The 16,428-nt window shown below is 38.8% G+C and overlaps 1 protein-coding gene across 3 annotated transcripts in view; it reads right to left on the bottom strand.

Moving 5' to 3' along the window:
* Cblb (Cbl proto-oncogene B) overlaps nucleotides 1-16,428 on the bottom strand; it is a 179,982-nt gene that overhangs the window by 89,518 nt on the left and 74,036 nt on the right. For all 3 annotated transcript variants that reach the window (XM_038344773.1, XM_038344776.1, XM_038344775.1), the window contains exon 4: nucleotides 5,923-6,069. In XM_038344773.1, coding sequence (XP_038200701.1) covers nucleotides 5,923-6,069 — 147 coding nt within the window. The remainder of the gene's footprint in view (nucleotides 1-5,922; nucleotides 6,070-16,428) is intronic.

Here is a 16,428-nt window from a genome sequence, read left to right as displayed (position 1 = left end):
CTAGAGAACATATATATTACTCAATAGAGAGGAAAAGAAATAAGTTTTTCTTGTTTCTTATTAAAAGTGAAAAGTAAATACGGAAAACCAAAGAAAGTCCATACTGCTTTCCTGGGAAATCAAAGGCAGAGGCAATAAACCCAGCTATACAAAGGTCATTTTTCCCCAGAGCAAGCAAGATCATTTATCTTTAACTCACTTTTACAAAGGGATACACATAATCTTAGAACAATTCAATTTTCACTTTTAATTCTTTTTGGTTTGCTTTAGATTGCCAGATGTGGAAGTTCCATCAAAGTCAAAGATTAACTATACTAATTCTAAAACTAGCAAATATATATATGGTATTTGAAGTAAGATCAAAGAAAAATTGTTTAATTACTTCACAATATAGTTGGCTGATTATGCCCCAGACAATATTATACTCCTTATAGGCAGCTTCTAACCTGTTAAATTTTCACAGCAGCACCAGACAACAGATATTGTCCCGACCTCACGTCTACACTAGACAAGAGGAAAGGGATGCATGGACCATCCAAGGAGTGTCCCTGGGGACAAAGCGAGGAAGTGCTGCAGTCAGAGCCCACAGGAACTAGAGGATCTCATATCTACACTGCATTCCTCCCCTGAGGAAACAAGCTGCTTGGCTTTCTCTCGCATAGGTTACGGGGCCATACAATCCTCTGCTCCCCGTCTGTGAATTAAACGTACAATGTTCATAAAAGGTTAAATGACACACTCTGTTGAGGCATCTACAGGGACCAATACAGGAGCCTGACTCCATGAAGCTCAGAAACTAACTGAAAGGATGATAATTATCCACATGATTAGATAAAATAGTAAAATTAGTACATGGACACAGTCTGCTAATGAGTATTAGTGCCCACACATTCTGAGACAATACACCAAGGCACTCAAAAACAAAGTTAAATAAAGTCCCTGTCCTCAAGTGGACTGCCCAGTCTCTTGGAAATGCCTCGATGGGGAAACAGAAACATATCAACGTTCCTTGTAAACTAGAAGAATGAATGGGAACCGGGGTACCAATAAGGATGTGGAAAAACACTTCAGATAAAGTCTGTCAGGAAAGTCTCCGAAGCGCTTGGGCACACTATGGGTGACTAGTTACCCAGGCAGTGGTAGGAAAATTAGCAGAGTGAAGCGTGAAAAGAGAGAAGTGTGCAGGGGAAATACTGGTGAACTGCTGGATAGATGATTCTTTGCAGTTGATCTGGGGTAGGGGCTCAGAGTGGGTGAAGCAGGGAGAGCAAGGAGGAAAGAACGAGAAAGAGAGATCAACTAACGTTTCCTAAAACCTGACGTCTGGGGCATTAGACTTGATCTCAGACTCAGTATTTCTAAAGCAGTTCTGGCCAGTGTTTGGAGTGATTGCTTCTGCTTCCCACAGATCTCACTGGTCTCAGAAGCTGTTACTGAAGACAGACGACCAACAAAAAAGGCGTTACAGCAAGCCAGGGGAAGTCGAAACTTCAGCATAACAACTGGTAATGGACACAGTGAGAAAGAACACCCAAGAGAAGTGAAAGACTTCGTGCTGCATAATAATTTGCTCGGGAACCTTTGGTGAAATCTTAATGGCTAGTGGTCCTGTTTAGAAAAACAGCTTGCACGGTGTGTGAGCACTTTAACCCGTGTCCTCTTCTCCCTGTCCCTCCCATTGCTGTCTCCTTCTCTCCCTCAGTCCATCCGTCCCCTGCCCTCTCACCTGCCTTCTTCCCCTCTCTGCCGACTTTCCTAGGTATTCATGTACTTGTGTGAGCTGGGAACTGTGTCAGACTGAAAGTGCTTCTGGATTACCAGCATGAGTCCACCCTGACGCCAGATTAGAAAGATTATTCCAGAATATGAAGATTCGGTCTGATACTGTCTCATTTTGTAACTTATATTGACACATTTATTCAATGTTACTTTCCTACATGTTTCTATTACCTCCTGGTGAATAGAATAAGGAAGTAAAGGCAACACTAAACTTTTAAAATACTAAATGGATTTGCATAAAGATTTGAGTGTGCAGGATTTTCTATTCCTTTTGTCATGCCCACTTTGTCTTACTGAGACTCTGGCAGACAGGGCCTATTGGCTGCTATGCTGAGCCCCAGAGAGTAGGCATACAGTACTGAAAGCCATTTTTCTATTCCTGTTTTCATAAGGTCTGAAATGAAATTAATTTGTGAGTATCTGAAGTCATATGAAGAATGGCTTGTTTGCTATTTTAATTCATTCTTAAAGTTGTGTTAAAGATGACTTTATCCCTTCATGGAAGGAAACCATAACAACAGTCTTTAAGAAAAAATTACAAAATTATAATCTGACTGACTGTAGAAACAACCTCTTATTATAGGTCTTTTTTAACAATGCTATTCTGAAGTGTAATGTCACAACTTAGATTAAATGAAACTGTTTTCTTATATCATCACTGTAAAGGATAAATGACAGAAATTCTTTAAGATGAGAACCAAGTAAATATGAGCTATTTGTGATGGAGGAGTGTCTATGTGTTATTTTCATTGGTTAATAAAGAAACTGCCTTGGCCCCTTTAATAGGACAGAAAATTAGGTAGGGGGAGTAGACAGAACAGAATTGTGGGAGAAAGAAGGCAGACTCTTCAGGCAGTCGCCATAGGCAGTGGCCATGCTTTTCCTCTCCAAGACAGACAGACGCCTGTTAAGGTCTCTCCTGGTAAGCGACCACCTTGTGGTGCTACATAGATTACTAAATATGGGTTAAAGCAAGATGTGAGAAGTTAGCCAATAAGAGGCTGAAACTAATGGGCCAGGCAGTGTTTAAAAGAATACAGTTTCCGTGTAATTATTTCGGGTGTAAAGCTAGCCGGGTGGCGGGACACAGCTCCGCTGTTCCTTCTACATATTTGGAACATGATGAAGAGAAAGAATTCTGTCCATGGGAAGTCACACTAGTCATGCACTGTTCATGAACTCAGAAGACACAGGGAGCCACAGAACAACAGCCAACTAAGAATAAGAAAACGGCTTCAGTCCACTTTATTCTTTTATCAGTTCAGGAAGCACCTTGGAATTGTATGCTCATCGAAAAAGCAAAGGTGTCAAAGGCTATTTTTAGCCTGTCTACGTCACAGACTCAGTGGATGATGGGAGGACTGTGGACAGGGACAGCACTTGGACTACTGCTTAAGTGATTTCCTAATGGAACAATTCTAAACAATGGCAGCCCCTTGGCATCTGTGGCTAAGCAAAGGAGACCCAAGGTGTCTAGAATTCATAATTCACCATGCTGTGTGGTGTCAGCAAAGTAAACATGACTCTGCAAAAACATGAGCACAGTTGTCATTTCTTAGAAACCTCCTCACAAAGCACTGTACAACAAAGCAGAATTGTCAGTTTTCAAAATGAATTTCCATGAACGACTTGTTCTACACATTTTCAGAAGCTTTAAGAGAAGAATTATTTTGAAAGTCACCACGTGTGCCCTGGGCTCTCAGTGCTAACACAGGAGCTGCAAACGCCAGCGCTCTTCCAGAACTCGCCTCGCTGCTGAGCGCCACTCATCCATATTTCATGAGGATGCTCTCCGCTCCTGTAGTTCACATTAGCAGTGAGGATGAAACTATTAATCCCTTAATGGTAAATTGACATAGAAATGTTATGAAGAGCTGTATTTCTACAACACAGAGTTTCATACCACTGGAATAAAATGGTAATTCTCCTTTCATTTCAATATAGGAAGTGAACAACAGGATTTATTTGAAGTCAAACCAAGAATGGTGGCACACACCTATCATCTCAGCATGTGGGAAGCAGCCTAAGGAAGACCTTGAGTTTTAGGCTAGCCTAAGACACATGGTAAGACCTCTCTCAAGCAGCAAACCAAAATATATTTTTGGAAGCAGAATGTTCTATGCTTGTTAAAATCGCTGCTCTGTGTATGTACACTCTAGTTGTGGTAATAGTTACAGAAACCAACCATTTCATGACAGAAAGAAAAAAACAAAGCCTAAGCTAATGCTACAATAGCCATCCTGAGAGCACTGAGCAGCTCAAAGCATAGCCCACACTTTACCTAACTTCACAATTTATGTAACAGACAAGCACAGCGACCCAGTTTTCAAACACTCATCAATGTGGAAGCCATGAAGCTTCCTCTCCACTGGGTAGTGTGCCTCTTCCAGCAGGAGCATCTGAAGGTGCTCTTTTTAAAGGAAACCTTAGGAAGTCACAGAAGTCACTTGCCTCCCATTGTTCACTTCTGAGGGATGATCCACAAAGTTTACCAAGTTTTACATAAATTATGATGAATTCTCATATTCAATCCAAGACATTAATCTGCTCATGGACACGCGTATCTGAGTAAGAAGTGTTTATGAGAGGCGTCTTCACCTGGTCTTCACTTGGCAGCTCTGTGATGCCCTGGCCACACAGCTTTTGTTTAGACATAATGGGCTTTTGTGAACAATACACAGAAAGGATAGCTGGGTGAGATAGGAAGGTTCTTGCACCTCATTTTTAAAGATCTTTTCTAAGTCTAACAAAAACTTCCTCTAGGAAGAAATCTGCAGTTGTTTTTTTTTTGTGTGTGTGTGTGTCTTTTATTTTTTTTTTAACTCTTTGGGGGCCTGCCACTTCATTCCCAAGTAAATACACAGAGACTTAGTCTAACTTATGAATGCCTAACCTTTGTTTGGTTTGTTTCAAGCCAGCTTTTACTAGATTATCGCATTTCTCTTTACCTATACTTTGCCTCTGGGCTGTTCACCTTTCTTTTTCTATATACCGCTCTTTCCTTCTTACTCCTGGTCTGTCTGTGTGGCTGAGATGATGGCCCCTGGTGTCTTCCTCTCCTCCTTTTCTTGCTTCTCTCCCTCCTTTCCCCTGGATTTCTCCTCCTATTTATTCTCTCTGCTTGCCAGCTCTGCCTTTTTCTCTCTTCTGCCTAGGTATTGGCATCTCTTTCTTAGACCAATTAGGTGTTTGAAGTAGGAAAAATGACACAGCTTTACAGTGTTCAATATATGCAACATAAAAGAATGGAACATCTTTGAATCATTAAATATTCCACAGCATAAACAAATGTAACACAACTAATATTCCACAACAGAAGTCCCACTTTTTGCATATATATGGTGTGTGTGTATATATACATGTCTGTACATGTGTGTACAAGTTTGTATCTGTAGATGCATATGTGTTTATTCATACATGAGGAGACCTGAGATAAACTGAGTATGTCTTTCTCAATCACTCTCCACATTATATGCGAGGCAGGGTCTCTCACATTATCCTGGGATCACCAGCTTAGTTAATCTAGTTTGTCAGTTGCTTTAGGTTCAGCATGCTGGTGTTACAGGTAGGCTGCCATGCCCATCAACAGTTATGTGGATACTGGGAATGCAAGCTGTATTCCCCTGCCTATACAGCAAGCACGTTCCCCTGTGCTATTTCTGTGGTCCTATTTATGCTTTTTAAAGTAAATATTCCTCTGTACTATATATATATATATATATATATATATATATATATATATATATATATCCTAGATGGGTATTAAATGATAAGAAATTATACACATGGATTATTTTATATGTGTCTGCTTCTCAAAGCTAAGTGACACAATAAGTTCTTTCAGAATACAAATTCTGTCTAATCTGACCTTGACTCTAACAACAAAAATTATATGTTTCATTATTAACACATTTGTTGACTACAACAGGAACAATTATCATTCTAAGGTTATCAGGGTTTGGGGGCCACAGCTCAGTGGGAAAACTCAAGCAGCACACACAAGGTCCTAGCTCAAACCCTCAGCACTGAAGGAAAAAGAAGAGAACCAAATCCTATCAAAAATACTGAATGCTTCTGCTGTATAGTCAAGAAACAAGCTGACAACACAGAGAACCAGGTTGTCGGGTCCATACTCTGACTTACTTGTCTCCAAAGAACTTCTTCCAGAATTCAGCAGCATCTGCTTTTGTGATCCGGAAGTTATCTCCCTGGAACTGGCCATTGGGGAAGATTGCCTTAATTTCTGCCAGCATGTGACTGAAGATCAGGGACAATTTTGTGAGATTCCGTCTGTACAAGGGAAGAATGAAGAGAGGTAAATATATGCATGAAACCTTTAATGGGAATCTATACTAATTCAAGTAAATTATGTATACATCAAGCTGAGTCTTAGGAGTCAGTCATGAACCTAAAAGCAGGTTGAGCTCAATGTGAGAATCCATCTAACATAATGTTCGCTACACACATTCCTAACTGATTTTTATTTTATCTTTTATCCATGTATTTATTTAACTTAAACAAGAGCAAGGAAAATGATGTAATTTTATTCATTAGGCTTACAGTTTAATGAGAAAGATAAACCTGTGGAAAGCATAATCAAATGTAAATGTTAGACACAAATGGCAGGGTGCTCTTTCTACCCAGGAATGCAGGGGAAATCTGCCACAAGAGAGTACAGGAAGACATATACCTTCATAGCACACGATTGCTCTGAGGTAGAGAAGAGGATGGCAGAGGAGAGAGAAGGGACTAGAAGCATTAGGAGCATAGCTTTTCAGAGCATGGCTACCACTTGGCTCATGGGAGGCTCAGCCGAGGGAAAGACAACGTTACGGGAAATGGGATGAGGGGACATTTACTTATACTTGACCTGAAGAGAGAGCCAAGCCAATGAGTCAAAGTGTCCTTGACTTCACTGGTCTCTTCTACTTCCGAATGAGATGTCTCTAAGATGGGGTTTGAAACAGACATTGCCAGACTTTCCTGGATCATTCTAGCATGTTTCCTTCATTACAACAACTACGATATGGGGAGAGGAGCCAAAACAGATTGGATGAAATGTCTTAAAAGGATAAAGTGACAACGGGATGAGAAGAGGATGGCTAAGAAAGTAAATGTGGGGATCTTCCTTCCTAATGCTCATGCTTCTGGGGATTCCAATATAATTTAAAATATATTTTATAGGGAAAGATAGCACTATCACCTCAATTACTCTTCTTTCTTAAGTCTATGACATAAACTATGTTGAAAGGCCCTGAACTACCAGTGCTACATAATGAAGAAGCAACTGAAACACAAAAGGTTAAACAAACTTATTTAAAACTGAGTTTTCAATTGATTTTACACTCTTTTTAGCTCAGTCTCTAGACAGAACTCAACCAACACACACACACACACACACACACACACACACACACGAGCACATGCATGAGAAACTGATTTCTAAATTTTAACTTAGTTTAACTTAATTCTTAGTTTTAACTTCTTTCTAAGCTGAGAGGTATGTGCTGATGTGTGTAGGGGGCTGCAACATGGGCAAGTGCCTCAAGAAAACAAACACACATGAAATATAGAGAGCAATTCAACTAGCAATAAGTAAAACCTTGCATTTCAACAATATCTTTGTCATTAAAAGCCATGCTACTCCACCCATTTTCTTCTGTAATATATACTGAATGACAACAGAAAAAAAGAACACAAAAAAACAATAAAAACAACAAAACATGCTTAGAAGACATTGTGTAACATGTATTAGTGAGTGCTCTGCTTCCTAAAACACTATTAAAGATACATATGATGAACAGAGAAACACACAGCAGGTACTGGAGAAAGGGCCGACTAGAATAAAGAGGGAACAATAAGGCACGAACTGTGTTGTCATAATGTCTTTATCCGTAAGCAAAGTGCCAAACAGTCTCATAAGACACACTATCTGTGAAACTTCATTTCTACAGAGTCAGAAGTTGGCAATCTCAGATTCACTATCACTGGACAGAACTCTTCATTATCTGGAACACATCTACAGTGCTGCTTAACACAACCTGATCCAAGTGCGAGCCTGCTCTCGGTCGAACCATTACGACTGACCTGGCTGTCTCATGATTGCCGATCCATCCAGATTAAAATGATGGCGGGTGTTAAGACATGCATTCTAGGAAATGAAAAGCAAACTGTTCCACTCTAAAAGCAACAAAGTATGCTCAACCTCAACTGTAAAAGACCTTCAGGACCCATGCTTAGAGAAAACATAAGGTCACTTAGAAAACCTGCAATGAATTAAGTCTTATTATTAGGTGAGAGGGTTAGTTTTCCACCAAACTTCCAATTGACACATAAGAAAGAAAAAGAAAAAATGAATATGGTAGCAATTAAGATAAACCAACTGTTCGTTATTTTCTAAAATGCTTGCCTCTATCCCCTCGTGTCTTTGTTCTTTAATCATTCCCAAATGTTTGTAAGTTTTCCTTGCTAGGTATAAGTCAGAGGCATAAAGTCAGTGATTACTAATCTTCGGTATTTGAACCGCAGGAGATGAAAGAGGACAGAGAGAATTAACTTGTTCAATGGCTATATAGACATTCAACTTTAAAACAGAAACATGAACATTTTATAATTTATAATCTAGAGGCTCTAACAGTACATACATAAATAACCCCTTATTTTTTTGTTTGCATGGTTCCATTCTTTTAAAACCTACAATGGGTCACTAAAGTTTTATCAGGCTTGTTTTACATGACCTGAGAAAATTATATATTATATAATTATAAATTATATGTGTGTGTGTGTGTGTGTATGTGTCCGTCCTGTATTTTTAAAAGAAACTCCAACTCGTATTGTTAAAAATATTTGGAGTCATCAGTCTCATGTTATCTTAATTTTCATAAAGTTCAGAAAATAGATTTTATTATATTTACACACACACACACACACACACACACACACACACACTACAAAAATGTAGAAGACCCTTCTGTGAACTCATTGGCAAAAACACTGATTTGTGAAGGTTATAATTCAATACGGTTAATTAAATCTTCTATTTATTACCATTTAAATTTATTGTTATAGTAATCAGGCTGTGGCATTTCTGTATTTTTTCTATGTAGTACATGTATTATGTAATTCCCCACCATACTCTATATTATAGACCTCCAGCTTTTAACAACATCCTACCTTCAAATGAAATACAACATTACATATCGTTCTAAGCATCTAAAGACAGGGGAAGAAAGAAAGCATCATTGAGCATGTTCTCTGAGGCTAAGATACTTCCTCCTATCATACAACCATTCCATACTGAGACAGCTTTTCCTAAAGCCACGTGATTCGCCACCACATGATCAGAAATGATGACTAATGGACAGTTTCATGATTACTAATTACTAGTTTGTAACTAAAGCTCTCCTGCCCCACCACAACTTTAAAAAAAAAAATCTGTTCACAAAGACTTAACGTTACAAATATAATTCTTACTTCATTTACAAGATTTGGCATTATGAATTCTTTCAATTCTTTCATTTACAAGAAAAAGTCCTCAATACTATTTATACAATTTGAGCCATTTTTCATTGGTTTTGTGGGGAACTTTGTACATGAAAAATTGTTTCAGAATAAGGTATTTTGAAATAAGAACCAACCAGAAATTAGATATCGGCAATGACTATAGAACTGCTGAAGATGTCAACATCGCAGGAGGCTGAAAAGGAGGCAGGGAGAAGTAAAAGTAAACAAACAAGCAGGAGGAGAAAAGTAAAAAAAAAAAAAAGGTTCACTGCTCCTTGAAAACTGGGCCTAATGCATCCAGGAGGAGAAAAGTAAAAAAAAGGTTCACTGCTCCTTGAAAACTGGGCCTAATGCATCCATAATGTCACAGTAATTACCTAAGCTGCAGGACACCCTTCTATCCTGGTTTAGTCTCTAACACTATATCCCCTTTCAATGGTGTGGATCAAGCTCTGAAACTCAAGCAAGTTTGTTCGAATGTCCAATAAAAATATGGTTGAAGTAGAATGATGGCACTTCACCATTCATGAGTAAGTCCAAGTACTTTGGATGGCTCCAGCCAACACCATTAAGGACAAGGAACAAACAGCTGATACTGGGATATAGAAGGCTATTTTTTGTGAACTTTGGCACAAAAAGACACAAAGAGAGAGCATTACAATAAAACATATGAAGGGTGTTGGTATGCCCTAATCATGACCACTATGACTTGATGAGTTAATGTTGAAAATGAATTAACATCAATTTTTCATTGGCGGCAAACACTGAACATGAGAGATGCACAAAGCATATAATCTAGTGAGATTGTACGTTGCTGCTTTGCTCCATAGGAGAAATAGCTGTCATAAATCAAGGAAAAAATAAAAAGCCAGAAGTAGTCAAAAACTTTAAAAGAGATTTAATTAGTGAAGTCCAAACTTCATGAGAATGTGCTGCTTTGGGTAGCAGAAATGGAGGATCATATTTTATCAGAAACTATTAATAATACAGTTCTCACATTTATTATTATGCTTTGAACTCTTGACTAGGTGAAATAAAGCTAACAGAAACCCAAAGCAGCACATAAAGCACAGAAGCACGTAAAAGGAAACTCAGGTCCAGTTAAGAAGCAATGTCTTCTGCATCCGTGACACAGTGCCTCCAAGACAGGCGTAGAGTTGTTCCACACTACTGCTGACCTTGGGCACTCTCGTTTCTAAGGAAGCAGGAGACATGGCTGACGTCAGCCTTGCCTTTCATTTCTCTCTCCTGAGAACAGTCTATTGCTAAGAGACCTGGCAGTTAATAAAGCCAATTGTTAGTCACTCCTTCTGCCCACATACTAAAAGTTGTCAAGACCTCCAAGGACAGTGACAGTTTTCTTTTTTTTTTTAGTTCAATACCTAGAAGTGGTGCTCAGTGGCTTGATTCTAGTCACAGTACCAGAATAAAGAAAAAGGCCAGCAACTATTTACTACAGAAGATTTTGTGTGCACTTCAAGTCACAAGACAAGTGAGGAGTATGCCCAGAAACAACTTAGACTGGAACAAAGGTATCAGGACCATCTTCAGCCTACCTACATCTGATATAGGATTCCACTCTATATGCTGTGAATATCATTGGTGAATAAAGAAACTGCCTTGGACTGTTGACAGGGCAGAACTTAGGTAGGCAGGGAAAACTGAAGTGAATGCTGGGAGAAAAGAGGTAGAGTGAGAGACAAGCCATGGAGCTGCCACGGGAGACAGATGTGCTGAAACTTTGCTGATAGGCTACGACCTCGTGGTGATGCACAGCTTAATGGAGATGGGTTAAATTAATAAGTAAGAGTTAGCCAATAAGAAGCTAGAGCTAATGGGACAAGCAGTAATTTAAATAATACAGTTTCTGTGTGATTATTTTGGTTAAATACTGGGTGGCCGGGAACAAATAAGCAGCCTCATTACAACATACATCAATGAGCTTGCTGGAATCTGTGGACTGACGGTTAACTTCGGGAGTAGAAAAGGACCATTAAGAAGGGGAGTAGGATACAAAAAAAAAAAGTTGAGATGAAAACAATGTTAATGAGTGTAATGTTAAGCATAAAACTGCCACAATAAATTTCATTTTGGATGCTAATTAAAATATTAACAAATTAGGTATGAAAATTGGTTAGAAAATTTAAAAAGAGATTGATTTAAAAAAAAAAAAGCCAAGCTTCAATTCCTAGCCTGAACCAGAGATCCACAGTGGACATGCACTGACCTCTACATAGCACTCTCTTCCATGTGCATTATACAAGTTTCCATTGAGGCAAAGGCTATGACAGTAAGGACTCTGATGGAAACAGATGGGTCAGTAACAAGTAGCTATAAATGGACACTTTATGATCAACTTGTTTAAAAACTTAAAAAGGAAATCATGCTGCTATTTTCAAAACTAATATACTTAGAGGAGTTTTCAAAAGATATTCAAACACATGTAGTTTAATAATTCTAATACCTTACATTCCAGACTTTGGTCTGCAGTCTGTTATTGCCAGGTATACATCCTTACTCTTCTGCTAAGTTTGAAGTTACTAAGCCTTTAGAATAGGTTTCCTCATTCTGGAAGGTTACATACTGGATTGGGCCATTAAGGTTTTTCTTTTTTTAGGATTAAGTAATACAGGGGGCAAAGGGTCTAACAGGCATAAGTCTCAGAAAGTATAACCAATACTTACAGTGTTTGAGATGGCTTTTCTTCCCTTTACGATATAAATATCATCTATGCAACTGATAGCCACAGATACCATGCACACCTTAAAGAGATCATAGTACTCAATCCATACCCAAGAACAACTGGCAAGCAGCTGACACATACATTCACTCACAATTGGTTATACAGATCTTTGTGAATGTCTAACACATGCCAGGCTTGGGCTAAAAAAACTGAGGACACAGAGGGTAGATCACTAATTTAAAAGGGATCAAAGACCTCCAAAGATTAAAAAAAGATACAGTAGAAAGAAAAAGAGTTAGACCCAGAATCCCCGTGAGAACAATCATTTGAGAGAGGAATAAGATATTCTCAGGGTGACCATTCTAAAGAGAATGCTGCCTGCAATGCATAGGTCCAAGAGGAGGGTGGATTAGGTGGGATGTGAGAGCTATGAGGTTCAACAGTGTTGTTCTTGTAGGCTTTTGAAAAGTTCCAGGATTATGCAGCACTGGCCACAAAAAAAAAAGGACTATAATAAATCTTCCCTTACAAATGCCATAAAGCTCCTCATTGTGTCTTTCATGCTAGCCATTTTCATTTTGCTTCAATGTCAAGGTAGGATTAGCAACTTTTCTCTGCTGATATCTACAAATGGTTTTATTTGGAAAATTTTCCATGAAAATCTACTAAAGTATTATATGACCACTTGTACTTTTATCTGGTGTAAAGGCTTTAAAAGACCTACCTCAATAACATAACATAAATAACCCTTCTTTTCTTTAGTATTGGGCCTCTTTTGATGAAATCTCATCTGTGATGGAATCCTTTTGTAATAAATCTTTAAAATGTAGACCAGACTATTAATTATGGCAGGAAATACAAAGGGAGCATACTTCTTTCATTCCCTTAAAATAAAAGATTAAGTACAATGAAAGGCCTATAAACTAAGTGGAAAGTTGTATGGTGAGATCCAGACAAAAGTGATCAGAACATGAATTATTTATTTAGTTCTTTTTTTTTAAGAGAAAGAAACAATAGGAACTCATGAGCTGAGGTAAGGTGGCAGTGAGTTTCATCAAAAACCAAAACAAATTTGACTTCAAAAGAATAGCAGTGAAAATTGTTGTAAATAATGAGATCAGACTAGCGAGATGGCTTAGCAGGTAAAGAAGCTTGCTGCCAAGCCGGGGAGCCTGAGCTTAATCGACACGCATTAAGTTACTCATTAACCCTACACACGTGGTGTATGTGTGCACACTAGCACATATACAACATAAAAACAAAATAAAGATTTGAAGAAAAGAGATCTTTGTTATTTACAGCTATTACAGAATACAAAAACTCCTCCAGTGTAGTTGCTACCTGAATAATGCTCATTTGTTTTATTGCTTATTTCAAAGTAAGACACAGTCAGGCTCTTCAAAAATCCTATCACAAACACATCAGAAAAAGAAATCATAGCTTCCTTTTCCTTGAAACATTCTTGAGCCCACCAGTTTTTATTATTTATTTATTTTAAGTCATGACCCTGTCAAGGATGGTTTTTGTTTTGCTTCTACTCAATTAATACACTCTATGAGTCATCAGTATTTTAATAATATCTGTTGATCCTTGGGCCAGCAACCTTTCTGTCTTTCTCTTGGCACTTTCTTGAGTTGGCCCCAAGGCATCCATCAAAGCCTTCTGCATTGCCTCTGATACAATCTTCATATGATTTATTCTGTTGGCTTATCTGCACCAATTCTGTATCAAAATATGCTCATGTCATCTTCTCCCCAACCTTTCTGGTTGTGATTAATTGGCTGTTCAATGTGCTATCATTTTACCTGCCCCCAAATGGTTTTCCCTGAAGGAAAATGAAGGTCACTTTATATGATCACATATTGCAGTAGACTTTAATTACATCATAAGTTAGTGTTGGTGAAGAAATTTTATACTTGTAACAGCTTTATAAACATATAGCCCATAAATATTTGACTATGAAGGGATCATAAAATATTTTAAATTATAACAAAAGATTACCTACCACCCAAAACAGACAGTGCCAAAGAACAAACAGAAGTAATAATCTCTTTATGTGTGCATCTCTCCTTCTGTCTGTTTGTTGGTCTGTTTCTCTCTCTCTCTCTTTCTCTCTCTCTCTCTCTCTCTCTCTCTCTCTCTCTCTCTCTCTCTCAAACACACACACATACACACACTCAAACACACTCAAAAACACATAGAGTAAGACAGACACATAGCAATACATTTTACAAACATTGCATACTAAAGCAATACACTCTCCAACTCTTAGTAAAAAAATGATTTTCAAAATTACCAAAAGTTCTTTAATACTAGAATAATATAAGGCTTAAATCTAGAATTTAAATCAGAAAAAATAAAGTTAAATTTCTCTGTGAGCTCAGAGATCTTTTCTCTTCATGTTTTCTCATTATGTTTTCTTTCTTCATGAATGGCAAGAGAATCAGTGTTGCCCCTCGTACATGCAGTCTGCAGGGATAAAAGCAACTGGAACACATCTGCCCTGCTTCCTGCGGAAGCACATGGAGTTCACCACCACACTAACTGTTCCTCAGAACCTTCTTCCCATCTGGGAATCTGGAAATTTTCCTTAGCGATCCTGCTGTCTCATTTCCCCATTGTTCCCCTGGAACGACAAATGACACACAGAAGTGGAAAGACCCTGCTCATCTCCGTTGCTGACAAGGCAACTATGCAAATGGGAAGATATTGTGAGCTTAATGCCATTCCCCCAAGTACTAAAGCACAGCTGCCCTATAATGACAATCAAAATGGCACTAATGCACTATGCCATCCCCAGGCCTCTTCATGGTAGGCACAATCTCATAAGCGTCTCTCATCTTAACACTGGGGGGCCATGGGATGAAAGGCAAAGTGTGAGATGAGGAAAGTCAAATAAGTATCAGTATGTCCATTCCAACTACATCAAGAGACCTCAAGACCTACCCACAGCATCACATTCTAGACAATTTATGAACAGTAAACACGTAGGACATAAGACAACATTGGCAGCAGCAATCTCTGGGGAACAGATTCACTAGAGCTGGTTTGTATATTTCTTTATGTTCTTTAAATTTTCTTATGTTCAACAAGGAACAAAATCATCATTAAAAACCCTTCCTTCCTTCCTTCCTTCCTTCCTTCCTTCCTTCCTTCCTTCCTTCCTTCCTTCCTTTCTTTTCCCCCTCAGACAAGGATGAGATGTGCTTGGAGAAGAATGAATAGATTCTCGGACTCGCACATGCTCCGTCATCTGAAGCGTCCCACTCGCAACACCTGTATTGGTTGCATAATCAAAAGGCTTTTCTGCCCCACTCACTGGCTGACAAATTCCTACAAAGGGCTACATTCACCTCCCCACTCTAAAGTTCTCACAAATCCCAGATATATATTTTTCTAAATCCTTGCTTCCAAAGAATTTTCTTACAGTCACCCTCTTAAAATAAAAAATACATGAAATATAATGGATAAATACTAGAGTCCACAGCTAAAAACTTCTCAAAAAATGGGTTCTTAAATCTCTCTTTGATAACCTTATCTCTAACTTTTAAACCAGGCTCTAGAAAGTTCAACTCAAAATACTTCGAGCAACTTTGGAGAAAGCCCCTGACTTTACAAAGTTGAGCAAACTAGTAGATCGCAATGCACTGTGACATACATTACCAAATAAGATACAGCTACACGAAATCAGATGAAACCACTGGCCACAGTTCTCCACCATTTATAAGATGTATAATATGATAACAGTTCAACAAGTGTTATCACAGACAAATGCTACGAGGAAATACTGCCCAGTTACCCTTCTTCCAGAGGAAAAATAAAAGGGCAAAGACATCTCAGGAAAACACTTCTTAAGCATAAAGCTCCTCTGGACAATGGACACACTTTTCTAAACGTGGAGGATACGCGGGTGCAATTGCTCCTACACTGAATGGTATAACCAATCCTTGAATATGTGGAATCTATGTGTCAAGTAACATGGCCAGTAAAAGAAATACCAGTCTAAAGTGGGGTACCCAGAGATTACACAGTATGCACAGCACAGTGCTGGTAGCTCTGTATTCTAGTCTTCCAAAAACATCTGTGAGAGAATATGGAAAACATATTCAAAGGCTCCACAACACGCATGGGGTGGTCAGCATTTCATTGTGGCGAGCAGGAGGCGACTAGAGGACTCTATACTGTAGAGCCCCTGGATCACCAGCAAAACCGTGACTGCACCAAACAAGTGCTACCAAGGTGAGGGTATGACGCTGTGGTGTGTTTTCAGCTCAGAGACTGTCCCCAGCACACCTGGAGGAAAGACAGGAGTCCTCCAACCAGGACGCCTGCGAGCCAGCACAGAAAGCTGAAATTACAGTAAGCACAAAAGCCATCATTAGCTCATCTTGAGGCCATCATGTTTACTTTGTTCTTACAACCATTGCCATCTCTGACATTTCTCTTCTCTTTTTCCCTTTCAG

The sequence above is a fragment of the Arvicola amphibius genome, chromosome 10 (assembly GCF_903992535.2).
Source record: "Arvicola amphibius chromosome 10, mArvAmp1.2, whole genome shotgun sequence".
Classification (NCBI taxonomy): domain Eukaryota; kingdom Metazoa; phylum Chordata; class Mammalia; order Rodentia; family Cricetidae; genus Arvicola; species Arvicola amphibius.
Note: the sequence above shows the minus strand (reverse complement) of the source record. Positions and strands in the feature narration are given on the sequence as shown.